Source organism: Delphinus delphis, chromosome 15 (assembly GCF_949987515.2).
Source record: "Delphinus delphis chromosome 15, mDelDel1.2, whole genome shotgun sequence".
NCBI lineage: Eukaryota > Metazoa > Chordata > Mammalia > Artiodactyla > Delphinidae > Delphinus > Delphinus delphis.
In genome coordinates, this window is record NC_082697.1 from 72,131,975 (window position 1) to 72,158,346 (window position 26,372).

Sequence of the window (26,372 nt, forward strand, 5' to 3'; positions counted from 1 at the left end):
TTGATCTCATAGACATAATAATGAGTTACCAAAGTGCAGAACATTTTATACAGTTTTGAAATCATTTTATGTCAATTAAAAGTCATAAATATCACACATACATAGATATATATTGTGATACTTATACATACTAAAATATAAAAGCATCATTACCCTCAAACAATTGTAATTATTGCTTCTAGGGCATGAGGAGAAGGGAACATGGATTACAGTATTATTTGCCTTGATATATTTATCAAAAAATATAAAATAATCTGTTGCCAAAAAAAAAAATCTGGGCACAAGATGGTGATGGCTTGGACCATGGAATGAGCAGTGATGAAGATACAAAAGAGCATGATACAAAGTCCTGTTTGCTCTCTTGAGTGGAGCAAGAAAAAATTCTCTCTCATCGTTTTCAGATGAACCTACAGAAAAATAAGACATCATTGAGATCATTTTACCCCACAGAGGACACACAGACTTGAGGCATCCAGCCCACTGGCTCAGTCTTAGTTGCATGGATTCTGTGTAACCTGGAACTTCCCAATCTGAGATCTCATTTGTCACTCCTCTGTGACGTGATATGTTTGAGTCCATTTTCACGACCCTGTGGGGAACAATTCATAAGTGGAAAAACCAAGTCATCCTGGAGAGAGCTGCATGTGTTGGGTCCAGTCTATCCGTGGCCATCTTTGCCCCAGGCATCACCTCAGGTCCATTCAGCCATCACCACACCAACAGAATCCGTTCCACACTGTTCATCTGATGCAGTCAATATGACATCATACAGAAACCACCTATTGAAGCTGCTTTCCTCAGAAAGGGGTGCGAGTATGGCCAACACTTTGTGTTTCATAAACTTTTCTCTAGATGCTCGGTCTGTTTGCCCACTGAGGAGACATTCAGTAGGTTAGACCATGGGGCACAGAGAGGCAACAAGGCCCCTGAAAGCCATACCAAGGAGCTCAGACTCAATCTTGTGTGGGCAAAAGGGGAATCATCAGGGGTTTTAAAGCGTGAGAGAGACATGCTCAGGTTTCTCAAGGCTACTGGGCGAGTAGCTGGGAGGTAGAACCTTCTCTAGGGGGAGGGGACTGAGGGAAAGAAGAGCTGCAGTGGCAATAAATTGTTCAGGTGAAAACTGATGGAGGTTCTAACAGAAGGGATGGAATGGAGAGACAGTTCAGAGGATCTGGGCCCTCAGAGAACTGACAGTCTCAGTTATGATGAAGACAGCTGGCGAACATGACTAGGGAAGAAGTTGTGTATGTGTGTCTGTGTGTGTGTCTGTGTGTGTGTGTAAGGTGTATCCTGCCCCTCAGGCCTTCCCCATGTGGTCTCAGCCTGAGATCCTTGCAGCCCAGCTCTTCAGGGGAATCACCTGCTCTCTCCTGCATTGGGCCCCTGACTTCCTAGAATCTTTGGGGCTTACTTGTACTTTATAGTTCCTCAGCCTTATAAACCTTGAAAAGAAGTGGGGGGAAAAATATATATATTATATATATATGTATAATTCTTTTGTTTTTTTAAACTGAAAACCTGAACATGATAAATACACAAATGAGTATACCCACCTGCTGAAACATACACATAAACTAATATAATCCAAGCAATGGAGACTCTGAGAGTGTTTCCTGAATCCTTTCATCCCAGGTGTTCTATTCGTTGCTACTGATACACTTAAAGTTTCTATAAACTTAAGCCCTAACTCAAGCAACTAAAATTTGAAGCTGGTGTAAAGGAAAACCTTCACACTGGAGATGGCTAATTTGACTATTAATTCTGGATTAGATGTTCCGTGGTGAGAGGAGAATTATAGTTTTTCCAAACAGATCAAACCTGTATGGTTAACTACTAGAACTAATAATTTTTTGTCATGAAGAACGTAGGGCTCCAAACTGGTAACCATGGTTATTCTAGAGTTTTTATCCTTTTACTTTATACACTTCTGTGATGTTTGAATTTTAAAATGTATATTCTTTTTGTAATTTCAGGAAAAAACAAAAGAATTTGGTTAGCTGTAAATTGAAACTGCTGTACAGAGAATCAAAGAAATCAGTCTGACTTATCTGATTTTAACTGAATTTGAAAAAGACTGTTTAATATCATCTAATTAACAAGAGCCAGCTCGTCAAGTTGTAACTGCCTGGCGGTAGATTATGGGTAATCTGACTGCAAAAGCCTTCTGCAGGGCAGTGACACTGGAAGTGGCCTTGCTGGTTGAGCAGGATTTCCTCACAACAGAGAGAATAAGAAGTGTATCAGTATTGTTTTCCCATAAACAAATACACTTCCTCTATTCTGTTGTGTTTTTAATATTTTTATTTTTTTTAATTACCCAAGTTATACATCCTCTTCCAGATAATGCAGAAATGTGTAATCCGTATTCTGCAGAGGTAATCACTGTTTAGAGTTTGGTTGTGTGTCGTTTCAGATTTTTTTTTTACAAACACACCCATAATTTCAACTTCCATTTGTCTTTCTTTTTTTTCCAGATATAAATCACATACCATTTAGTGTTTTTTAAAAATATATTCAGAAAGTTGTGCAACCATCACCACTATCTAATTCCAGAACGTTTCATCACTCCAAAAAAAATCTCTATACCCAAGAGCAGTCACTCCACATTCTCCACTCCCCCCGCCCTGACAACCACTCATCTATTTTCTGTCTCTATAGATTTGCCTATTCTGGACATTTCATGTAAATGCAAGCATACCATATCTGACCTTTTGTGCCTGACTTGTTTCACTTAGCATGATTTTCAAGGTTTGTCCATGGACAAACATTGTAGAATGTTTGTAGAATGTACAAACATTCTACATGGACAAACACTGTAGAATGTACCAATACTCCATTCTTTTTTTAATGACTGAATAATATTCCACTGTATGAATAGACCACATTTTGTTTATCCATTCATCAGTGGGTAGACATTTGCATTGTTTCCAGTCTTTGGCTAATATGAATAATTCTGTTATGAGCACTCATGTATAAGTTTTTTGGTGAACATATTTTCAATTCTTTTGGGTCTAGACCTAGGAATCGCTAGGTCACATGGAAACTATGTTTAACTTTTTTGAGGAACTGTCAAACTGTTTTCCACAGTAGCTGCACCAGCTTAAATTCCCACCGGCAAAGCACAAGAGTTCCCATTTCTCCACGTTCTCACGAACACTTAGTTTCTTTCTTTTTTACTCTAGCCATCCTCTTTGGTGTGAAGTGGTATCTTTTGGTTTTGATTTGTATTCCTCTAATGACTAATAATGTTGAACATTTTCGTGTACGGAGTGGCCATTTTATATACTGTCTTTGGAGAAACGTCTATTCAAATTCTTTGCCCACTTGAAAACTGGGTTGTCTTTTTACCATTGAGTTACAGGAGTTCTTTATATATTCTGTTTTGTTTTGTCATTGTTGTTTTTTTCCTTTTTTGGCAGTGCTGCACAGCATGTGGGATCTTAGTTCCCTGACCAGGGTTGGAACCCGCGACCGTTATAGGGGAAGTGCAGAGTCTTAACCACTGGACCACCAGGGAAGTCCCACAAGAGTTCTTTATATATTCTGGATACAAGTCCTGTATCAGATGACTTGCAAATCATATATCTCCCATTCTGTGGAAATTATTATTTTTTGTTTGTGTTTTAGACTCAAAACGAATTATTAAATATACTGTTCTGTAACTTGTTTTTTTTCTTCGATGGTGAGTGTATCATGGGCATCTTTCAACATCAAGAGAAAGCTACATCATTCTTCCCCCCCATCTTATTTTTTTTCAATCCTCCTTTTTTGTGGCTACATAGCATTCCATTACGGTCGTACCACAGTTCATCTGACCAGTCCTCCACTGAGCTTTAACGAATCTTAAGTTTGTGTGCTGGTGAAGGATTGAGACACAGCAGCTCTCGGGCAGCACTACTGTGCTGCCTGCCGCTGGATGATAAGAAAATGCAAGCAGGCACAGGAAGTGTCTTTAACCTGCTTACACTTCCTCTCTGAACCCATGCGGTTTCACAACCCCTCCAGGCACAACCCTCTCTCCCCCAGTGCAGTGTCACCAGCCTGGCGCCTCTGTGAGAAATTTCCACTGCAAGCGGCCCTGAGGCATTATCATTTCCCTCTTTCACCCTGTCTAGGTTGCCAGTAAATCCCAAGAGCCCTCTGAGACTGCACCTAGGTCGGGTCCCTCCAGCCCCTTGAAAGATGAATTCCTGCATCATGGTGATGAGGCTGCTGCTGTCTGGGCCTTTTCTCTTTGGTAGGCAAGAGAGGTGGGGAGGGGAGGGGACATGTGTCTGTGACCAGGGAAACTGCAGGGCTTTGTGGAACCAGAGTAAATGAGCAGCTGTTTTAAGTGTGGGATTGGCCATAGGTAACGTGGGGCCCAGGAATTCTGGAGGGAGAAGGGGGGAAAGAAATGACATCTTAAGATGTGAAATGAGCCTGAGGCCTGGAGGGAAAGCAAGGCCAAAAAGAACAGTTTGGGGCTTAGGTGGGGGATGTGATGGGGGAATTTGAGATCTAATGGTTATGGCAGAGACTGGTCCATGGTGGGGTGGGGAGGCAGGGAGCAGTACAAGAGTGAGGAGGCAGCTTCACAGGATCAGGGGATCTTGAACTTTCACGGGGAGGGAGCCTGAGGCTAATTATCTGAGTTTTCAGGGCGACGGGGCCCCAAGCCCAGGGGAGAAGTGGGTGTGTGTGGGGAGATACACCCTGCCTTGGGGCATCCCCACCGCCTCGGGTTGGGGGGGGCCCTTCGGACTGCTCCTTTCTTAGGGGCCTCTGCCTTCTCATCCTTCCTTCTTTGCTGATGGGCCAATCGGGAAGTTGTGTGTCCTCCCCAGGCCCTGGCGCTGCCAGAGCTCTGGGTAGTAGGGAATTGCTTTCACATTTCCTGGAGTCCAGGAAATGGGCTGCCAGCCCTGCCCGGGGTGTGGGTGGCCTGGGGAGAAGGAAGCGAGGTCTTTGCGGGTGAGGCCGCCCACTGCGGGCACGTGGGTTGAGGCCAATCAACGCCCGCCGCTCTGAGGTGGTCGTGGGGGGTCCCTGGTCGGAAGTGGCTGACCTGGTCCTGGTCTCCCTCAGCCCCAGCCTGGAGCTACAACCTGGATGTGCGACACGTGCAAAACTTCTCCATCCCAGACGCCGGGAGGCATTTTGGGTACCGCGTCTTGCAGGTTGGAAATGGGTGAGCTGTCGCCGCAGGTCCTCCCTGCCCTGGCCAGGACCTTCCGGTTTTGAGGAGTCCGTGGTGGGACCCAAGCAACAGGAGCAAGGCCATCAGATAGTACGATGTGGACCATCCATCATTAAAGCACCTTATAAGTGCCTAATAGAAGGGAATATGTATCACAACCCCTAAAACACTTGGCCATACTTCCTAGATTCCAGACTCTTTCCCAGACTAGACAGTGAGCTCCTCGATGGCAGAGATTTGGTTTTTCTCTCTAATCCCCACCCCTCCCTAGTACATACCACAGCCTAGCACATAGCAGGTAAGCCATAAACGACTTTTGAATTGTTGGCTGATTAAATGAGCTCGTATTGTGACGTTCCAGCAGACCATTCTCTGGGCCTCTGTTTTTCTGGACTGTAAATGGAAAAGATCCTTAACTTTCTAGAATTCTGTCACATCGGATTATTTATCTGGGATTCAATAGGGACGAGATGGGGGCTGAGGAGTCACCCAGAAGAGGAGTGGCTGAATTGCTTTGAGATATCTTGTGGGGGGTCCAAACCCCCTTAATAGGTAGGAGTTGGGAGGGGGGGGTAAAGGCCTGGGCAACTCCATCTCACAGATGCGATTTCTCATCAGGGTTGTCGTGGGAGCTCCAGGTGAGGGGAACAACATGGGAAACCTCTATCAGTGCCACCCAGGCACTGGACACTGCTTGCCAGTCAGACTGAGTAGTGAGTAACTGATTTGGGAGCTGGGAGGAATGGTATCGGGAAATTGAGGCTGACCCCATCACACCTGGATTGCCTAAGTTCCTCCAGACCAATCTTCTGGTGCCTGCAGGTTCCAACTATACCTCCAAGTACTTGGGAATGACCTTGGCGACAGACCCCACAAGTGACAGCCTTTTGGTAAGAGTTCTGTACAGTGTGATATCAGCGCCTGTGAAGATTGATGCTAGGAAAGGGAGACAAAGAAAAGAAAAAAATGGATTAAAGATCCTATAGAACAGCGGTCCCCAACCTTTTTGGCACCAGGGACTGGTTTCGTGCAAGACAGTTTTTCCACTGACCGGGCTTGGGGGTGGGGGTGGGGGATGGTACAGGCGGTGAAGGGAAGCCATGGGGAGAGGCGGATGAAGGTTTGCTTGCTTGCTCGCCACCGCTCGCCTCCTGCTGTGAGGCCCAGTTCTTAACAGGCCCCAGAAGGGTAGCGGACCGAGGGGGTGGGGACCCGTGCTATAGAAGATTATAGGCATCAGAAAGGTTCAGATTCAGTCAGTGTTTATTGAGAGCCATCTATCAGTCAGCTATTTTTGAGACCTTAGTTATCTCAGTGTTTTTTCCAAATGTACAATATCTGTGACCGTTAACATACAAGGTGATTTGTGGTGGTACACAACTTTTAATGTTTTAATAGTCATATATTTATTTAATGGCTTATTAGAAAAATATTCACCAGGTACGTTAAATTCATGATTTCTTGCCTCGCATTGCATAGGATGAGGCTAAAGTTTAAAACAGTAAATTTTAAACAAGTTCCTCTTGGGTTTTGTTTTTTGTTTCTTGTTTTTGTTTTTAATTTTCTTGAAGTATAATTGATTTACAACGTTGTGTCAATTTCCGCTATACAGCATAGTGACCCAGTTATACATATGTTCTTTTTCACATTCTTTTGCATTATGGTTTATCACAGGATATTGAATATAGTTTCCTGTGCCGTACAGTATGACCTTGTTTATCCATCCTATATATGATAGTTTGCATCTGCTAATTCCAAACTCCCAATCCTTCCCTCCTCCATCCTCCCTCCCCCAATAAGGTCCTACAGTACAACACAGGGGACTATATTTAATATCCTGTCGTAAACCATAATGGAAAAGAAAATATGAAAAAGAATGTATATATATATATATATATATATATATATATATATATATATATAGCTGAATCACTTTGCTGTACTCCAAAAACTAACACAACATTGTAAATCAACCATACTTCAATTTTTTAAAAAAAGTAAATTTTAGTTAAATAAAATATTAATAATAGTGTGGATGATATGCCCATATGACAGAAATTGTGAACTGGTACACAAACGCCTAAAGTTTGGGAAACACTGCCTTATCTCTTTTAATCCTCAAGACACTCAGGTGAGATAGGGATCAGTATACAGATTTTACACATGAGGAAACAGAACCAAAGGGGTTAAAAGACCTGGTCAAGGTCACATGGTTTTAAAGAGGTAGAGCCAGGATTTGAATATAATTCCTATTTGATTACAAGTCCATTACTCTTTACAGTTCATCCCAGCAGCATCCTTCTGACACAGGTATATAAGAAATAGAAGGCTAAGCGAGTGAAATAGTTATCCAGTATTTAATTGGAGCTTGATTACTTAGCTACTCTTACATGCCTGGCATTGTGCTGGGTTCTGATGGGGGAAGGGGAGTGAGATGCAAAGATGACCATGACGTGAGCCCTGACTTTCAAGAAATTACAGTCTGGCAGGAAAGATAGTCATAAATGAAAGAAACATCATTGTATATTCTGGGAATAGGGAGTCATTTGATTTGGCTTAAACACAGAATGTGTAATTGGAAATAGAAGGGGATGGGTTTGGAAATGTAGGATAGTGCCTACTGTGAACTATATGAATGCCAAACTAAGGAGTTTAGACTTTGTCCTATAGGCAGCGAGCATCCGTTGGCATATAACATTGGTAGTGGGGATGGAGAGACTGATACAAGATACCTGGAGGCCGAATTACCTTGCCTTAGCAACCAGTTGGATGATGGGAATGAGGTCGGGGGATGATGACCCTGAAGGCTTTTGTTCTTGGTTGATGATGCCCTAAAGACACACAGCAAGAGGAAGCCCCAACCTTTTAAAAAATCTTTGATTCCTTCAGGCCTGTGACCCTGGGCTGTCTCGGACATGTGACCAGAACATCTATCTAAGTGGCCTGTGTTACCTCTTCCACCAGAATCTGAGTGGTCCGGTGCTGCAAGGGCACCCTGGTTATCAGGGTAAGGAACGGGGGATCCAGTGGGTAAAAATACCTCCAAGTGCTTGCCCATACATGGGAACTGGCATGGGCAGGCCAACCCCCAGAGACTCTTTACCAAGTCCCTCTGTGTCTGGCCTCTGTAGAATGTATAAAGGGCAACGTAGACTTGGTATTTCTGTTTGATGGCTCAATGAGCTTGCAACAAGATGAATTTCAGAAAATTCTGGACTTCATGAAGGATGTGATGAAGAAACTCAGCAACTCTTCCTACCAGGTAAATATATCAGTTAGGATTCCTGGTTGTAAGCAATAGATGCCTACCTGAGCTAGCTAAGGGCATAAAGGGAAAATTTAGTACAAGTTTTCTCTAGAACCTAAGGGCATGGCTATTACTGGACCTCTGCTTCCAGAATTCTCCCTAATTCTCATTTCTGTTTCTTTTTGGCTTTTGCTTCCTTCTCTCTTTCTCTTTCTCTCTGTAGACTGGCTCTCAGCTTCTTTGGATCACATGGGCCTGTGGAAAGCTCCCAAGTTCACATGTTAAAGTTTCAGGAGGTGTTTTTTTGTTTTTTGTTGTTGTTTTTTTTCCAATCTTCCTCTCAAGCAACCCCTCCCTCTGCAAATTCCAGTTTCTCAGAGGAGAGATTCTGACTGGCCTCACCTCAGTCCCAGCCAACTGTATCTTGTTTAGCAGGGTCACTCAGCAGAAATATGGTTGCTGGGAACCACCTCTATTGGTGAGGTAGGCAGAACCCAGAGAACCGGAGCCCAGCAGACAGCACTCCATAACGGGTTCCAGGTTGATTTATTTCTGTGTTTGTTTATATACAGCCTCACTTTCAAAAGAATGATTCGAGGGACTTCCCTGGTGAATCCATGCTTCCACTGCAGGGGGCATGTGTTCCATCCCTGGTCAGGGAACCAAGATCCCGAATGCTGAGAGGTGTGACCGAAAAAATAAAACAAAAGAACGACTCAAGGCAGGAATGTGGAGTTGGGTTGCCCAGGTCCTGGATAAGAAGTAGACGGCTTCCCTGGTGGCGCAGTGGTTGAGAGTCCGCCTGCCAATGCAGGGGACACGGGTTCGTGCCCCGGTCCGGGAGGATCCCACATGCCGTGGAGCAGCTGGGCCCGTGAGCCCTGGCCGCTGGGCCTGTGCGTCCGGAGCCTGTGCTCCGCAACGGGAGAGGCCGCCACAGTGAGAGGCCCGCATATCGCAAAAAAAAAAAAAAAAAACAAAAGAAGTAGAGATGGGTGGGACTTCCCTGGTGGTGCAGTGGTTAAGAATCCGCCTGTCAATGCAGGGGACACGGGTTCAAGCCCTGGTCCGGGAAGATCTCACATGCTGCGGAGCAACTAAGCCCACGCACCACGACTACTGAAGCCTGTGTGCCTAGAGCCCGTGCTCTGCAACAGGAGAAGCCACCACAATGAGAAGCCCGCGCACCACAACGAAGAGTAGTCCCCGCTTGCCACAAGTAGAGAAAGCCTAAGCGCAGCAATGAAGACCCAACGCAGCAAAAATAAATAAATAAATTTATAAAATAAAATAAACTTATAAAAAAAATGTAGAGATTGGAGCAAACAAGTGGGAAGGACTATGTAACGTCATTTTTTGTCTTCTTTCCTTTTTCTAGTTTGCAGCTGTTCAGTTTTCCTCAAACTACAAAACAGAATTTACTTTCTTGGATTATGTTAACTGGAAGGACCCTGATATTCTTCTTGCCAAAGTCAAACACATGCGCCTGTTGACCAACACCTTCGGTGCCATCAACTATGTCGCGTGAGTTCCCTTGTGTGAGAGAGCCCATCCGTCGGTTGTTCTGTGAGCACTAGCTTCTTCAAGTTGCAGGCTGTAGGAACTCAACAGGTGGGCTCAGCAAGGGGCAGGTTATTGTAAGCATTCTACTGGAGCAATTTTATTCCAGGTTCTTTATTATTATTATTATTGAAGTATATAGTTGATTTACAATATTGTGTTATAGTCCAGGTTCTTTTGATTATTGTTTATTTTTATATTTATTTTTGGCCACGCCATGTGGCTTGTGGGATCTTAGTTCCCCAACCAGGGATTGAAGCCGGGCCCTGGGCAGTGAAAGCACAGACTCCTAACCACTGGACCGCTAGGGAATTCCGGGGTTCTTTTGATTATAACAGGACTCTACACCAGCTAAATCCCAAAGGGGAATTCGTGAGAGGATGCAGGGATAGCTCATGAACCTTTGGGACAGAGAATATTTCCAGGCCTCGTGAGGGATTAGAACCAGAACTTGAAAAGAGATTGTGAATGATGGCAGCCACGGTAGAGTCACATGTTAGTTGGGGATCAGCTTTTGAAGTCAGTGTATGAATACAAATCTCAGAGAGTCAAGTTACTTTTGAATTATTCTTTGAATTTTTCATCAGAGTCAATATATCCAAGTCCCATATTGGAAACTAGCATATCCTGATTTTCTAAACCTACTAACCCAGAGTTGGATCAGATTACTGTGTTTAAATTGAGACCTAGATGAATGTAGTTGGACTGTGTTAAAGGGCCATATTGTGTATTTTTTAAATACCTGTATTTAAACATTAGAGTGGCCATGGAAACTGAGACCACTTTGGGGAATAAGAGAATTACATCTCCTATCTCATGCTCCCCCGGGGCATACGCTCAGATTGAGTGAAATAGCAGAAAGGATCTCCTGTACTATTACACTTGTATTTTTCATTTATATTTCTTTGCCAAGCATGTATAGTTGGATTTGCATAAGTTAAACATGCATGTGATGTATCTCAAGACTCTGCATGTGTTTCCAGCTCTTTTCTTCTGGGGCTTACTTGACCTGTCGTGTCTACTTCGTTCTTCTCTCTGTAGATGGCTCTGGTGGGTACATGATCAAACAATGTCCATTGAAAAAATGGCAGCCTCAGTTCCTCAATTCAGGTGAACAACCTGAATTCTAGCCTCCAGGAGAGAGGAAATCTGATTGGCTGAGCCTAGACTGTGTGTCCATGGGTCAACCCAGCTAAGGCCTTGTTCTACTTCATGACGTAGAGTAACATGGATTCAGGGGTCCCACCTCCATTGGGAAGGGGGCAGTTCTTAGAGAACTGGGTCCCCACAGGATGGGAAGATACCCCAAAAGGTGTCAACTGTGGGAACAAAAAGAAGCGGTCATGGAAATGTATTTCATAAATAATTCTTGACCATCTGGCTGTGTGCCAGACAGTGTTCCAGGTCAGGACTTGGCAGATTTTTTTCTATAAGGGGCCAGATAGTACTATTTTAGACTTTTGTGGCCACATAACAGTTATCTGTTGCATATTCTTCTTTGTTTTTGTAACTCTTTAAAAACAAAAATATAAAAACCATTTTTAGCCCAGAGACCATACAAAAACAAGCTGTGGGCTGGCTCTGGTCTGCAGGTTTTTGTTTGCCATTTTCTAGGTGCTAGGAATTAACAGTGAACGAAACAAAGAAAAGTCTCTGCCCTCCTGGAGCTTAACATTCTAGTAGGGGAGAGAAATGTAATAAATAGGATAAATAAGTAAATTGGATCATATAGTAGAAGATGTAAGTTTTACAAAGAAAAATAAAGCAATGTTCAATGGGAAGATCAGGGAAGGTTACATCTGAGCAAAGACTTGTTGGAGGTGAGGAAGCAGGCCATGTGGATACCTGAAGGAAGACCATTCCAGGTAGAGGGAACAGCAGAGGCCCTGATCCCATGCTTGGGATGTTCACAGAAGAACCAGGACACCAGTGTGGCTAGAGAGAAGTAAGTGATGAGTTCAAGTAGTAGGAGATGAAGTCAGAGAGACCATCGAAGTCTGGATGAGGCTCTAGTGAGGACTTTGGCTTTTCCTCTGAGTGAGATGAAAATCATTGGTGGTTTTTTTTTTTTTTTTTTTTTTTTGCTGTACACGGACCTCTCACTGTTGTAGCCTCTCCCGTTGCGGAGCACAGGCTCCGGACGCGCAGGCTCAGCGGCCATGGCTCACGGGCCCAGCCGCTCTGCGGCATGTGGGATCCTCCTGGACCGGGGCATGAACCCGTGTCCCCTGCATCGGCAGGCTGACTCCCAACCACTGCGCCACCAGGGAAGCCCCATTGGTGGTTTTGATCAAAGGAGTGATAATCTGATTTATGTTTTTAAAAGGATCCCCCTGGCTGCAGGGTAGATATTAGACTGTGGAAGGGGCAAGGGTGGAAACAGGGATGCCAGTTCGCAGACACTGAAAAATCCAGGTGAGAGATGATAGTGGTTTAAACCAGGGTGGAAATCCATGAGGAGGATCCATGATAGGCCATGTCCAGGTGGATGGAAGTTGGGGAAACATTTGCATCCGAGATAGAACAAGATGTGGTTTTGACCCCGCCCATCAGGTTCCTCTGTCTGTGGCAGCTTCCAAGTAGCTCGCCCGCCCTCTTCTCTGTATCTGTTCACCTCCCACTGTGGCCTCTCCAGGTGACTTTCAGCTTCTGTTCCCAGTACAGGTCATGCCATAAGTCAGGGGTTGTGGACTGGCTGCTCTTGGATTAATTGTCCATCTTTGGTTAGCTGTGGGGTGAGGAGGGGAGGATGTTCAAATAGAGCGGCTGTCCCAGTGGAAGCTGTGGGCAGCCTGTCTTGCTTCAGAAGGAGGCTGTGGGCAGGGCAGGAATTTGGAGCCTCGGCCTGTCCAGAATTCACTCCTTCCTTCTTTCTCTTCTGTCACGTGCACTGAGCACCTACTCTGAGTCAGGAGCCAGAGATACAGCAGCAAATCTGGTTTGGGGAAAAATCGACACAGAAACAAGTCTCTTTGATTACCTAGGAGATTTGCTGCAGCAGAGATGTACAAGTAGTCTGGCAATGGTAGGGGAGGCAGAAGGGGGTGTTATATGAGCTTTCTCTAGAAGAGTGGCTTTCCAATTTCCTTCTGCCATGGAGCCCATCCTTCCACTGGAATCTCACCTAGATCACCAGCATATCTAACTGATTAAAGGGTAGTTGCCACGTGGTTGAAATGAAGAGTAGGAAGCCCAGAGTTTCCCCTCACTGCCCACAGACTCTGGGACAGCCTCGTGGCTGCCCAGGATTCAGTTGAAGACCACTGGTCCAGAAGGAGGGATATGGCAACCAGGGTGAGGAAGGAGCTTCAGAGGAGAGCTTTGAAGGCTGGGAATAGCTGTCTGGGAATTGTGAGAAGGGATTTGGCATAATCAGCAGGACAGTGACTTAATGAGCAGGGTAAGAGGGAGACCTTAGGTGATTTGCGGGGAGTCTCTCACATCCCCTCCTTCCTGGACACAGGACCAAGGTGTTCCGGCAAGAGCTGGGGGCCCGGCCAGATGCCACCAAAGTGCTTATCATCATCACTGACGGGGAAGCCACTGACAAAGCCAACATTGACGCGGCCAAAGACATCATCCGCTACATCATTGGGGTACGGGCTCCAGGTCCCTGCCTCTTCTTACCACCCATCTTCCCTCTCCTATTCCTGAACCCCACTCCTTTTCTCCCTGGGGCCAGGGTCTTGTGAAAATAACAGAAAATTCGTCTGCCATTCTGGGGATGCTAGCTCTTCACTCTCCATTTCTTCCAGATTGGAAAGTATTTTAAGACCAAGGAAAGTCAGGAGACACTCCATGAATTTGCCTCAAAACCTGCGGAGGAGTTTGTAAAGATTCTGGACACGTTTGAGAAGCTGAAAGATCTATTCACCGAGCTGCAAAAAAAGATCTATGTCATTGAAGGTGAGTGGCAGACCCTGGAAGAGAGGGTTCAGGGGGATGTATACAGAACCTCACCTGGGACATCAGACTAAGGACACGCGGAATAATAATCACTGGAGCTTACAGAGCGTCTGTCACTGTGTTAAGAGCTCTCCGGTTAAAAGCCCTCAGGTAGGAATTTAAGGGAGGGTAATTTAGGAGCAGCCTCTATTTCCCTCTGAAAGTCTGTCTTCCTCTTGAAGCTCAGCCTGGTCCAGGATGGGTCCCCGAGCTGACCTATATCTTGTAGGCATCAGCTGAGCCCTGTAGAATGACTATAATCCCTTCCTCTCCTCACTCAGCTCCCTCATTGTCACTTGTCCTGGGCCTCAAATTATTTAAGACAGGCAAGCAGGCAGGGGCCAAGTGCAAGGAGCCCACAGGCCCTCTTCTTTGGCCCAGAATAAGAGGTTTGATTGTAGTCGCCAGATGGAGGACTGCCTATGGGAGAGTATTTCCCCAGGTGGCTTAGTCTGCTGAAAGATACCTGATTCCCCCAGGAAGCCCCTTCACTAGGACACAGCCTTGGTGTTCAGTTCACTTGAAGAGGCAATGGATTATATTTAATGGGACCAGGCAGACCTGCTCAAGAATTCACTCTGCCTGTGCTGTGTGACCTCAGCCAGGTCACTTTCCCTCTCCGAGCCTCATTGTTCTCTGTTAAAGGGGGGTAGTGATACCAGTCTCAGAGGGTTGTAAGGTTTAACTGCTGTATTCATTTCCTAGGGCTGCTGTAACAAAGTACCAAAAACTAGGTGGCTTAAATCAAGAGAAATGAAAATTAAAAAATTTTAAAAAGCAAGAGAAATGTGTTGTCTTGCAGTTCTGGAGGCTAGAAGTTAGAAATTAAAGGTTTGACAGGGCCACGCTCCTTGTGATGGTTTCGGAGAGAATCCTTCCCTGCCTCTTCTAATTTCTGGTGTTCGCTAACAGTCCTTGGTGTTCCTGGACTTGTAGCTGCATCACTCTGGTCGCCTGGCCGTCTTCTCCCTGTGTGTTTACCCATCATCTTCTCTCTGTGTCTGTCCCTCTGTGTCCAAATTGCCCCTTTTAATAAGGACACCAGTCAGATTGGATCAGGGCCCACCCTAATGACCTCATTTTAACTTGATTACCTCTGAGAAGACCCTATTTCCAAATAAGGTCACATTCTGAGGCACTAGGGGTTAGGACTTAGACATCTTTTCTTCAGGGGACACAATTCAAGCCCTAATGACTGCTTAGCAAAGTGCTTGGTACCTTGTAGACTCTTGATAAATCATAGCTCTTATCCTCTATCCTTCCCTGCCCTTACTCATCCTTCAGATCACAGTTTAGATGTCATTCCCTCTGATAAGTTCTCGCTGATCTGGGTTCCCACGTGCTGCTTTAACCACTGTACATTCCCTGTCACAGCCCCTGTGACATACATTGTATTAGAACTCTCTATTAGGGGACTTCCCTGGTGGTCCAGTGGTTAAGACTCCACCTTCTAATGCAGGGGACGTGGTTTTGATCCCTGGTCAGGGAACTAAGAACCCACATGCCGCAGGGCAACTAAGCCAGAGCACGGCAACGGAAAATCCCACATGCCACAGCTAAGACCTGACGCAGTCAAAAAAATAAATTTAAAAAAAAAAAAAAAAAAGAGCTCTCTATTAGGTGTCTGTCTCCCACACTAAACTGAGAGGTTTAGTGACAAGTATTGTGCCTGCTTTCCCACCCCTGTATCCCTGGCACCAAATATTTAGTGACTCTAAATGAGTGAACAAATCTCACTCATGAGATTTGTTGAACAAATCTTTGATTGGATGAACAAATCTTCATAATAATTGCTACGGTTCTTGAAAGCTTACAGGTAACAGGCACTTTATCTATATCCTTGAATCGGTTCTTCTCAGTATCCTTGCAAGGCTGGTGGTATTATTTTCATTTTATTTATTCATGCTGGCAACAACCATGGAGCAGGCGCTGTGACTCAGACTCTCAGGGATATTGCCAACATAGAACTCATATTCAGGTTGGATAAAGAAAGTCAGTAAACAAACAGGATGATTCAAGCTTGTGGTAAGTGCTATAAAGAAAATGAGTAAAGTGGTAAGACAGATTTAATTGGAAGAAGCCACTTTAAATAAGCTTTTCAAGGAAGGCCTTTCTGAGATGCAATTTTTTGGGGGCCACGCCGCGCAGCTTGCGGGATCTCAGTTCCCTGACCAGGGATTGAACCTGAGCCAGCAGTGAAAGCCCAGAATCCTAACCACTAGACCACCAGGGAAATCCCGTGAGGTGCTTTTTTTTAAAGTGAGGGAAAATTCACTGAGATAACTTTTGAGCTGAGGCATGAAAGATGAGAATCAGACAGCCATGGGAGAAGTGTGGGCAAAGGGCATTATAGTCAGAGAGCAGATCAAGTGCAAAGGCCAGGAGATGGGGCAGGGCTCGGTGTGCTGGAGGAACAGGAAAAAAGGTCAGTGTAATAGCAGTGTGGGGAGTAAAGGAGACAGAAGTTTGGAGAGGAAGGCAGGGGCCTCCCAGCTCCTCATGAGTTTGGATTTTAGTCTTCAGACCAATGAGAAGTTACGAAGGGTTTTAAGAAAGGGAAAGATGAGGTCTGATGTACATTTTTAAAAAAGAGTACACAACTTGCTCTGTGAAAAAAGGCATAGAAAGAGGAAGAATGAAGTCAAAGGGGCTTCCCTGGCGGTCCGGTGGTTAGGACTCTGCACTTCCACTGTAGCAGGCACGGGTTTGATCCCTGGTCAGGGAACTAATAACCCATGTGCTGTGCAGCACGGCCAAAAAAATAATACATTTAATTTAAAAAAAAAAAAAAGAAAAGAATGAAGTCAAAGAGACCAAATTAACAAGCTCCTGCCTTCGTCAGGCATAAGAGGAGGATGGCTTGGGCCAGTGTGGCGGTGATACAGACGGTTCACAGAAGTGGGCAGATGTGTTTTGCAGGTAGAACTATCATGATTTGGTCATGTGTTGGAGGTAGAATGGAGGGAAAAGGGAAGAATCAAGGTTGTTTCCGGGGCTTTTAGCGTGTCATTAGGTGGGTGTGGGGTGCTATTCATTGTAGAGGGGAAGGCTGAGTAGAAGCAGAAATCAAGATCTGCCTCTTAGACGTGCTGAGTCGGGGAACGGAATATCCATACCTGGGGCGCGTGGAGAGTCGCGGGAGACTCAGGGCATAAGTCGCTTCCCCGTCTGACGCTAAGGTTCATGCTCTTGGGAATTCCCTGGCAGTCCAGTTGTTAGGACTTGGCACTCTCACTGCCAGGGCCCCGGGTTCGATCCCTGGTCGGGGAACTAAAATCCCATAAGCTGCACAGAGCTGCCTAAAAAAAACAGTTCATGCTCTTTCTACCTTGCCTACGGGTGGATGCTGTGTTTTTTCCTCAGTCCTTTCTTGAGCAACACTGTTTTCACGGCTCCTTGGGTCTTGGCCCATTCTCCCTACCTCGTCCCTCAGGCACAAGCAAACAGGACCTGACATCCTTCAACATGGAGCTGTCCTCCAGCGGGATCAGCGCGGATCTCAGCAGGGTGAGTGGCGGGCCTGACACTACCGGCTGAGGGATGTGGTGGGAACGCAGCTGACCCACACTCATCTCCCTCCCTGGGCAGGACCATGGCATTGTAGGGGCCGCTGGAGCCAAGGACTGGGCTGGGGGCTTTCTCGATCTGAAGACAGACCTGCAGGGTGATACATTTGTTGGGAATGAACCATTGACACCAGAAGTGAGGGCAGGATATTTGGGTGAGTACTTCTCTTTTCTGCTGGGTTCTTTCAGCTTTGGGGAACCAGGGAGTCACTCAGATTGACTTTCAAAATAATAATGAAAGCAATTAAGCAACAACATGAACAAACTCAGTTTAAATATGGTTATAATAGTCTTCATTTTTCCCTTACTAACCCTTCACCTGTGTATTAATCATGTTTTTATTTTCTATACCTTATGAGGCTTTGACATCGTGTGGCCTTGCTAATCCTGGAGAGACTGCTCCTCCCAGGGCCAGCTAATTCCTACCAGTAGAAAACAACTTGCCTGGGAGCAGGCCTTCCATAGGCCAACTGGCCAATCCAGACACTGCATCCCAACCACCCTTTTATCTAACTTTCACACACCAGGCCAGTATCCACCCTGACGTAAATCACCCCAGGCCCAGGTACTAGATAACTGAAGACCACCTCTATAGCCCAGAGCCTGCCAACATCATTCAAACCGTCCAGTCCTAAGCTTGTTCCAACTTGCCTTGCCTCCCTCATTCCTTCCCACCGAAACTGCAGTAACAGCTCTGGGCCATTCTCCCCTTGCTCCTTCCACCCTGGGGCTTCTCCCATGTGGCCCTGCATGGCCTGCTGTGACACCTGCTTTGGGGAGCTGTGAGTGATAAACTTTTTTCAATGGCAGTGACTTCTCTGTGTCGTTACTCAGTTATACCTATAAATTAAATCCCGAGTCCACTTTAAAACAACCTGCCTCATCGGTGGGAGGACCAGCCCCTCCTCCGTGAGGCTTCCTCCCCTTGAATTGTCCAGGAACTCCAGGGTTGGTTCAGTCTCAAGAGTTCTCAGATACCAAGCACAGAGGAAACGAGGCTGGTCAATCCACCAACTGCTGTTGCTTCTCTCTGCCTCGTGGTGTCTTGTCCCGCACAGTCCTGGGGATGCTGTCCATCCAAGCCGATGCCAGTCTCAGGAGCAGAACGGCCTCACCCTTGCGCTTGGGGTTATAGCTCTTCTAGTTCACATTCAAAGAGTCAGCCTGTCTCAAGGCACGAACTGACTCCAAGAGCCCTGGGATAGGAGTGCTTCCAGGTTCTACCTCCTCATAGATCTAGAACCACCACCCTCCACCCTGCCTCACCCATGACCCTTGGCTGGGGGTGGGCTCAGTACACAAAGATTATTATTAAACTTTCAAAACACAAGATCTTATTAAATACTTTCCTCGGGAAAATTGGTGCTATTCATCGTGCATCTACTCTTACCCTTCTAAGGGAGACTGCCCTCTGATTTTTTCCTTGTTTTCCTTTTCTTTTTCTTTACTGAGCAAGTATTATGTGCCAGGCACTGTTCTAAGCACATGGCACATATTAACTTATTTTTATCTCATTGTATCCTCCCAACAACCCTGTAAGTAGGTATTTTTATCATCTGTATTTTACAGATGAAGAAACTGAGCCCAGGAGACTTTAAATAACTTCCCCAGGGTCATAGACTAGTAGGTAGTCCCAGCCCCAAATCTGTGCTTAGTAACCACTGCACTTACACTGCAGTACCTACACTACTGCCTTCAAGGTGGTTTTCTGTTCTTCAGTATCCAGTTGGCCCTCTGCAGCTGCGGGTTCCACGTTTATGATCCATGGTTGGTTGAATCCCCAGATTTGGAAGCCGGGGATACCAAAGGCCAATTGTGGGACTTTGAGCGTCTGTGGTGGATTTTGGTATCGGGGCAGGTCCTGGAACCAATCCCCTGCGGATACGTAGAGATGACTGTACTGCAAAATAGCTGGCAAATTTGCTCACTGAATAAGAAGAAATAACCCAAAGTTGAATCTAGTTAGGCAGCCATACCACTATATACACACACACAGATGTATGTGTGCTGTGTACGTGTAGAAGTAAATATAATCTTGATCTTAGTTTAGATCTTAGTTTAGATCTCACTAACATGGTGTTAAGCATTTTACATCCACGGTCTTATTTAATCCTTAGAAACCCCCTATAAGGTTGATATTGTCCCAGTTTTTTTTTTAGACGAGAAGACTGGGGCTCAGACACATGAAGTCATTTACTCAAGATTATACGGCCAGGAAGAAGTAATACTCGGATTAAAACCTTGTCTCTCTGATTTCAAAGGGCAATTTCTTAACCCTTGTACTTCAGGAATATACATGAAGAAGCAGGAGAGTGATTCAGCCTCTTCACCCTTCCCCTCATGGGCTATAGAGTCCCAGACATCTGTTTTTCTCATTCACTTCCAACTGCTCTGAGCAAAGAAGGTCACGCGGAGGAGGGATACATTGGGAGACTGGGACTGACATATACACACTACTATAAATAAAATAGATAACTAATAAGAACCTATTGTATAGCACAGGGAACTCTACTCAGTACTCTGTAATGACCTGTATGGGAAAAGAATCTAAAAAAGTGGATATATGTATATGTATAACTGATTCATTTTGCTGTACAGTAGAAACTAACCTAACATTGCAAATCAACTGTACTCCAATAAAAAGTAATTCAAAAAAAATAAACAAAGAAGTTCAAATTGGGTCATCTTCAGAGCATTCCTGGGAGGTGGCTCCTGGCTCCCGCCCAATCCCTGGTCCAATTTCCTGCGGCATTTCCTCCAGCGTTTCATCGGTGTAGGAACAGAGGGCAGGGAACCTAAACCACAGGAGTTGTGAAGTATGTAGATAACCTCAGTGATACCTTGAAGCAGAGATGTTTTCAAGTCTCCTGCTTTTTTTTTTTTCTTGAGGTATAGTTGATTTACAATAACATTTGTTTCAGGTATGCAAGATAGTGGTTCAAAAGTTTTATATATTATGCTCCATTTATAGTTATTATAAAATATTGGCTATATTCTCTGTGCTGTACAATCACCACTCCTTATGGGTTTTTTTAAAATTAATTAATTAATTTTTGGCTGCGTTGGGTCTTCGTTGCTGCACACAGGCTTTCTCTAGTTGCGGCGAGCGGGGTCTACTCTTCGTTGTGGTGTGCGGGCTTCTCATTGCGGTGGCTTCCCTTGTTGCGGAGCATGGGCTCCAGGTGCACGGGCTCAGTAGTTGTGGTGCATGGGCTTAGTTGCTCCTCAGCATGTGGGATCTTCCTGGACCAGGACTCGAACCCATCCGTGTTTCCTACATTGGCAGGTGGATTCTTAACCACCGCGCCACCAGGGAAGTCCACCACTCCTTATGTTTAAATTTCAGTATTTTTATTAGGCTGTGTCTCCATGCTGACTGAGTTGTACTCCCTTACCAAACTTTTTCACTGAAATGCATCTTTAATCTTTTCTACCAAATTTTTCTGCAAAAATTTTCACACTTTGAGAAAAGTTAATAGTACAATGAATATCCATATACACTTCACCTAGATTTATCAGTTGTTAACATTTGCCACATTTGTTTATCTCTCTTTATATATACACATATATGTAAAGAATAACATACATATGTATATATTATTTTATCAGTCAGGATTCTCCAGAGAAACAAAGCCCATAGGATATATCTATATGTATATCTGTATCTGTATCTCTATATAGATACATAATTCTTCTTCTCTCTTTTCCTATCTATCTATCTATCTATCTATCACCTATAAAGAGATTGGTTTTAAGAAGTTGGGTCATGCAATGTAGGGGCTGCCAAGTCTGAAACAGGGCAGGCTGGCAGTCTTGAGGCATCTGCTGCTTTATTTTTAATCTTCATGCAAACTTTGCCTTCTTCTTACTAATATATTCCATTTCATTTTACTCTTTAAAAAGAAGGTAGGGGCTTCCCTGGTGGCGCAGTGGTTGAGAGTCCGCCTGCCGATGCAGGGGACGAGGGTTCGTGCCCCGTTCCGGGAGGATCCCACGTGCCGCGGAGCGGCTGGGCCCGTGAGCCATGGCCGCTGGGCCTGAGCGTCCGTAGCCTGTGCTCCGCAGCGGGAGAGGCCACAACAGTGAGAGGCCCACGTATCGCAAAAAAAAAAAAAAGAAGAAGAAGAAGGTAGTCTCCTTTATAAACCCTTAGGTGAACTGAACCTCAGGAAGATGTTTACCCTGCAGTTCGCGGCCGCTTAGTCCTGCGTATGCGTGTTGTCCACAGTTCGAGAAATGCAGTCTTAGACCCTGACGGCAGGATTTGTACTCCTCGGAGCACGTGGCTGCTCTTCTCGGGAGAAGGTCTTCTGGCCGTCTCAATGTGTCTTTGCTACTAACCCAGCTTCTCAGGGTCTCTGCCGCCTTTCCCCCTGGGTTTTACCTTCGTCCAGCAGCCATTGTGTTCCTAACTCCAAGGCCCACGCTCGCTCTCTCCTCAGGCTACACGGTGACCTGGCTGCCCTCCCGACGGACCACGTCGCTGCTGGCAGCTGGAGCCCCCCGATACCAGCACGTGGGGCGGGTGTTGCTGTTCCAAGAGCCAAAGGGAGGAGAACGTTGGAGCCAAATCCAGAAAATAGATGGGATCCAGGTGAGCGTGATTGCAGGGGCGTCCGCCCAAGAGGGGGTTGGAGTGACGCTAGTTATGCTTCCTGCTGTCTTCCGAACACGCATGCACTTGCTGAGCACTCGCCCTGTGCCGAGCACTGTCGCATATGTTCCCCTGCAAAGCCTCTGAGGTTAGCCTTGTCATCCCCACTTGCCAACTTAAGATCCCAACTTGTCTGAATTCATACGGGCTCTGAGTGGGACCCAGGACTTGGACCTTCATTTGAGGGCTTAGAGTAGGACGGATAAGGTGCCCTTGATGGGGAGGGAGGTGTCCTGCTCTAGGTTTCTTCCTCAAACGTCTTCCTCTCCCTGCAGATTGGCTCTTATTTTGGCGGCGAGCTGTGTGGCGTTGACATGGACCAAGATGGGGAGACAGAGCTGCTGCTGGTTGGAGCCCCCCTGTTCTATGGCGAGCAGAGAGGAGGCCGGGTGTTTATCTACCAGAGAAAAAAGGTGGGGACCAGGACAATGCGTGGAGGCTGTGGGAGAAAGAGACTCCCGTGCCTTCTCTGGTCTCAGTTATTCTGAAAGCCTTTCCCTGCCTGATCCTGTGTTAATCAGACCTTTAGAACAACGACAAACGTTAGCAAATATGCAGAGGTGGTTAAAAATGTGTGCAAGGCCCAGTGCCAAACTTTTTATATATAGGATACCTCGTTTGATTCTCGTAATCACCTTCTGGGATACTATGAGCTTTATTTTACAAATGGGAACATCGCAGCTCAGCAAGGCTGGGCAACTTTCCAAAGGCACAAAGTCACACAGATAACAAAGGTGGGGAGTTCCCTGGCGGTCCAGTGGTTAGTGCTGAGTGACTGAGGTGGGACCTGTTGCCTTGCTCCTTCCCAGCTGGGGTTCGCCATGGTGTCAGAGCTGCACGGGGATCCCGGCTACCCCCTTGGGCGATTTGGAGCAGTCATCGCTGCCCTGACGGACATCAATGGGGATGAGCTGACGGACGTGGCCGTGGGAGCCCCTCTGGAAGAGCAGGGGGCTGTGTACATCTTCAATGGGCAGCAAGCGGGGCTGAGCCCCTGGCCCAGTCAGGTGAGGTACCCCGCCTGCCAATCAGAACCCATTCCCAGGCAGCTGGCAGCCACCAAGCCCCAACCCCACTCCTCAGCCCGACTCTTCCCACCCTTCCACCCGCCCTCTCCCCAGCTTAGCATGAAACTCTCTCTTGGTCTCAGCGGATAGAAGGGACCCGGATGCTCCCTGGAATTCGATGGTTTGGACGTTCCATCCACGGGGTGAAGGACCTTGGCGGGGACGGCCTGGTAGATGTGGCTGTAGGGGCTGAGAGCCAGGTGATCGTGCTGAGGTAAGATGGGACTCCTGAGTCCTACCTGGGGATGATTCCAGTCCTCATCGTTTCAGCAGTTACGATGCACTAGGCATCGTGCTAAATGCTTATCGACTTCGGCGCATTTGCTCCTCGGCTCAACCCTGTGAGTTTGGTTCTCCTTTTTTTTTTTTTCTTTTTTTGCGGTACTCGGGCCTCTCACTGTTGTGGCCTCTCCCGTTGCGGAGCACAGGCTCCGGACGCGCAGACTCAGTGGCCATGGCTCACAGGCCCAGCCGCTCCGCGGCATGTGGGATCTTCCCGGACCGGGGCACGAACCCGTGTCCCCTGCATCGGCAGGCGGACTCTCAACCACTGCGCCACCAGGGAAGCCCTGGTTCTCCTTTTATACCGGCTTTGTGTCTGGCTCCAGGTTAAACAGCTGCTATTCAGTGACAGACTAGAATTTGAACCCAGGCCTGTCTAACACTAAAACCTCCTAGAGAGACGTGGGATGGCTTTAGAACCTGGTGACCTGTATTCAAGTCGAAGCTCTGCCGCTGACTTCTTGGGTGATCTTACCCCAGTCACTTTGCTTCTCAAGACCTCAGTTTCTTCATCTTTGAAATGGTGATGGCATTTCCTGCCTGACCCAGATCTTAGAGTCACTGGAAGCCTCATGTAACGTCATCTAGTGACTAGATACTGTCTTCAATACGGAACAAGTCATTGGCTACAGTGTATGTGTGGGGAAACATAATAAAAAAGTAAAGCAAATAAATAGATCATTACAATTGTGATAAGTGCCATGAGGGACATGAGCAGTGTTCTGTGAGAGAGAATAGCAGGGGAGACCTACTATAGGCTGGTGGCCAAGAAAGGCCTTTCTGAGGAACTGGGACTTGAAACATGAGAAAGAGCCAGGCTTGCAGAAATCTGGGGTAAGAGCTTTCCATTTCGAAAGCCCAGGAGGTGCCAAGGCCGTAAGGCAGGCAAAAGTGTGACGTGTTCAAGGCACGGAAATAGGGTCAGTGTGGTAGGAGGTGAGACTGGAGAGGAGGGACTTCCCTGGTGGTCCAGTGGGTAAGACTCCATGCTCCCAATGCAAGGGGCCCAGTTTCAATCCCTGGCAGGGAACTAGGCCCCACATGCCTCAACTAAAGATCCCCCCGCATGCGGCACTGAAGATCCCACGTGCCACAACTAAGAACCAGTGCAGCCCAAAAAAAAAAAGAAGACTGGAGAGGCAGATGGTATGGCACAGACAGTGAAAAGTTTAGATTTTATTCTGAATACCATGGGGCATCCTTGAAAGGTTACTGGCATGGAAGCTCAATATCTTTGTTCCCTGACCAGGGATCGAACCTGGGCCCTTGGCAGTGAAAGCTCGGAGTCCTAACCACTAGACCACCAGGGAATTCCCTGACTTCTCTTTTTATAAATTCATTCATTCATTCATTCATTTTTATTTTTAGCTGCGTTGTTGCTGCGTGCCGGCTTTCTTTAGTTGTGACAAGCGGGGGCTGCTCTTCATTGAGGCACGCGGGCTTCTCATTGCGGTGGCTTCTCTTGTTGCGGAGCACAGGGTCTAAGCGTGCGGGCTCAGTAGTTGTGGTGCGTGGGCTCAGTAGTTGTGGCGCACGGGCTTAGTTGCTCCGCAGCATGTGGGATCTTCCCGGACCAGGGCTCGAACCCGTGTCCCCTACATTGGCAGGCGGATTCTTAACCACTGCACCACCAGGGAAGTCCCGAGTTTTCTTTTTAAAAGCTCATTCTTCTGTGTGAGAAATGGGTCAGAAGGCTGCTAGGAAGAATTATCATTATGGGGAGCCCTAATGAATTATCATTATTATTTTCATTGCAAAGAGACAGTGACACTGAGGTCTGCTTTAGGGAAGGGGAGTCCTCTGGCCTCTGCTAGCTGGAGCCCCAGGTCTGGCTGGGGATGGCAGTTGAGGCCGAGAGAGAGCGTCGGTTGTTTCCTTCCCTGAAGCTCCCGGCCTGTGGTGGATATCATCACAACCATGTCCTTCTCCCCGGCCGAGATCCCAGTGCATGAAGTCGAGTGCTCGCATTCCTCCAGCGACAAGAAGAAGGAAGGCGTTAACATCACAGTCTGTTTCCAGGTCAAGTCTCTCATCTCCCAGTTCAAAGGTCAGTGCTACCTTCCTGCTTCCCAGCGCAGCTGCCTGCCCCAAATCCAGGCTCACGGCCCCAGGATCCGCCATCATTCAACTCTTGCCTTTCCACCCTGCCCAGGGCACCTGGTTGCCAACCTCACTTACACTCTGCAGCTGGATGGCCATCGGACCAGAAGCCGGGGGTTGTTCCCAGAAGGGAAACATGAGCTCAGCAGGAACACAGCTGTCACCTCAGTCAAGTCCTGCACTGGGTTCTGGTTCCACTTCCCGGTAAGGAGCCAGCAAGTCTGCTCAGGGGAGGGAAGGCGCGGACGAGCTGACCGCAGCGGGAGGCAGCCCCAGTGCCAGGCTCGGCTCCATCGCTGTCCAGCACAGGTCACAGGTCACCTTGATCTCCTGGTCCTACCGTTTCCTCTTCTGTATCACAGTAGTAACAATACCTTCAGCATATTTTCTTCTAGTCCTTAATCCACATCCATAGGCATTTTAAACATGATTACAATTGTAAAGTACTTACCATTTTTTCCCTACTCTTTTCACACATCATATATTAATGCTGCAGCCCAGCTTTCAGATTATTTTTAATGGCCACAGAATATTCGGTCCTATGGAATATTCAGGCACGGTGGTGTGTCACTATTTGCCAGGTACACGTGGTCATTTTTCATTATTATTATTGAAATATTTATTTATTCATTTATTTGGCTGCACCAGGCCTTAGTTGCGGCACTCGGTATCTTCGTTTGCCGTGTGGGTGTTTTATTATTAACATCCATCCCAGGGCTTCCCTGGTGGCGCAGTGGTTAAGAATCCACCTGCCAATGCAGGGGACATG

At 46.5% G+C, this 26,372-nt stretch overlaps 1 protein-coding gene across 3 annotated transcripts in view; it reads left to right on the forward strand.

Moving 5' to 3' along the window:
• Positions 1-4,144: 4,144 nt before the first annotated feature.
• Positions 4,145-26,372, forward strand: part of ITGAL (integrin subunit alpha L) — a 41,220-nt gene continuing 18,992 nt past the window's right edge. For 2 of the 3 annotated variants that reach the window (XM_060032078.1, XM_060032079.1), the window contains exons 1-17: positions 4,145-4,240; positions 5,071-5,173; positions 5,801-5,895; positions 6,005-6,072; positions 8,072-8,189; positions 8,314-8,444; positions 9,808-9,953; positions 13,453-13,585; positions 13,745-13,895; positions 17,368-17,441; positions 17,523-17,655; positions 21,943-22,094; positions 22,430-22,567; positions 22,964-23,161; positions 23,305-23,435; positions 25,390-25,550; positions 25,656-25,807. In XM_060032078.1, the coding sequence (XP_059888061.1) occupies positions 4,186-4,240; positions 5,071-5,173; positions 5,801-5,895; positions 6,005-6,072; positions 8,072-8,189; positions 8,314-8,444; positions 9,808-9,953; positions 13,453-13,585; positions 13,745-13,895; positions 17,368-17,441; positions 17,523-17,655; positions 21,943-22,094; positions 22,430-22,567; positions 22,964-23,161; positions 23,305-23,435; positions 25,390-25,550; positions 25,656-25,807 (2,139 nt within the window). In that variant the 5' untranslated portion in view covers positions 4,145-4,185. The remainder of the gene's footprint in view (positions 4,241-5,070; positions 5,174-5,800; positions 5,896-6,004; positions 6,073-8,071; positions 8,190-8,313; positions 8,445-9,807; positions 9,954-13,452; positions 13,586-13,744; positions 13,896-17,367; positions 17,442-17,522; positions 17,656-21,942; positions 22,095-22,429; positions 22,568-22,963; positions 23,162-23,304; positions 23,436-25,389; positions 25,551-25,655; positions 25,808-26,372) is intronic. The other variant, XM_060032080.1, reaches the window with a different exon arrangement.